The sequence below is a fragment of the Mesitornis unicolor genome, unplaced genomic scaffold (assembly GCF_000695765.1).
Source record: "Mesitornis unicolor isolate BGI_N332 unplaced genomic scaffold, ASM69576v1 scaffold35513, whole genome shotgun sequence".
Taxonomy (NCBI): domain Eukaryota; kingdom Metazoa; phylum Chordata; class Aves; order Mesitornithiformes; family Mesitornithidae; genus Mesitornis; species Mesitornis unicolor.
Window position 1 is genome coordinate 1 of NW_010175958.1, and position 1,012 is coordinate 1,012.

Sequence of the window (1,012 nt, forward strand, 5' to 3'; positions counted from 1 at the left end):
AGCCCACCGCCTGAGTGCCACCTCCACCTGCGGGCTGGCTGGGCCCCAGGAGTACTGCATTGTCAGCCACCTCCAGGTGAGCCCGTACGACCCCAGCGTGATCCTGGCACAGTCCCGGCGTGGTCCCAGCACAGCCAGGCACCAGCACAGCCTCTCTGATGGTGACACTCTGCGTCACAGGACTCAGAGAAATGCTTTACCTGCGATTCACGGGACCCGTCCTTGCCCGAGAGCCACCTCATCGAGAATGTCATCTACCTGAGCAGCCCCCACGGCCAGCGGACATGGTGGCAGTCGGAGAACGGTGAGGCCGGGGCAGCAGCAGGATTGTCCCCATGTGCGTGTGCCCCAGGGCTGCGTGGCTTGGGGGGTCTGCCCTAGCCTTGACCCCTGCGTCCCCCACAGGCGTGGAACACGTCAGCATCCGCCTGGACCTGGAGGCTGAGTTCCACTTCACCCACCTCATCATGAAGTTCAAGGTGGGTCCTGGCACATGGGTACCTGGGATGGGGTGGGACAAGATGGGATGGACCCATAGGGCCTGTGGGGCCGTCTCCATCCCAAATGTGTGTCCCGCAGACCTTCCGTCCCGCGGCCATGCTGGTGGAGCGCTCGGCTGACTTCGGGCACAGCTGGAAGGTCTACCGCTACTTCGCCTACAACTGCTCCAAGCTGTTCCCCGGCATCCCCAGCCAGCCCTCGGGGCTGGTGGATGAGGTGCTGTGTGACCAGCGCTACTCTGAAATCGAGCCCTCCAGCCATGGCGAGGTGTGTGGGGCTAGGGCGGCATGGAGGGGGTCAAGGGGTCTGGACGGGGTCTGGACTCACCCACCCCTTCCTCTCCCCAGGTCATCTTCAAGGTGCTGGACCCCTCCATCCCTGTGGTGGATCCCTACAGCCCAGACATCCAGGGTGCGTGGCCAAAGGTACCGGGGTGGTGGTGCTGGTGGGGGCAGCAGGGTGCGTGCTGATGGTGCCGTCTCCCCCTCCCTAGACCTGCTGCGCGTCACAA

At 64.5% G+C, this 1,012-nt stretch overlaps 1 protein-coding gene across 1 annotated transcript; it reads left to right on the forward strand.

Annotated features, from left to right (window-relative positions):
• Positions 1-180: 180 nt before the first annotated feature.
• LOC104538409 (laminin subunit beta-1-like) lies at positions 181-926 on the forward strand (the record flags this gene model as incomplete). Its single annotated transcript, XM_010181602.1, has 4 exons — positions 181-304; positions 406-479; positions 580-768; positions 849-926. Coding segments are annotated over 4 exons (465 nt in total), but the record flags the coding sequence as incomplete, so codon positions are not given.
• Positions 927-1,012: the final 86 nt, after the last annotated feature.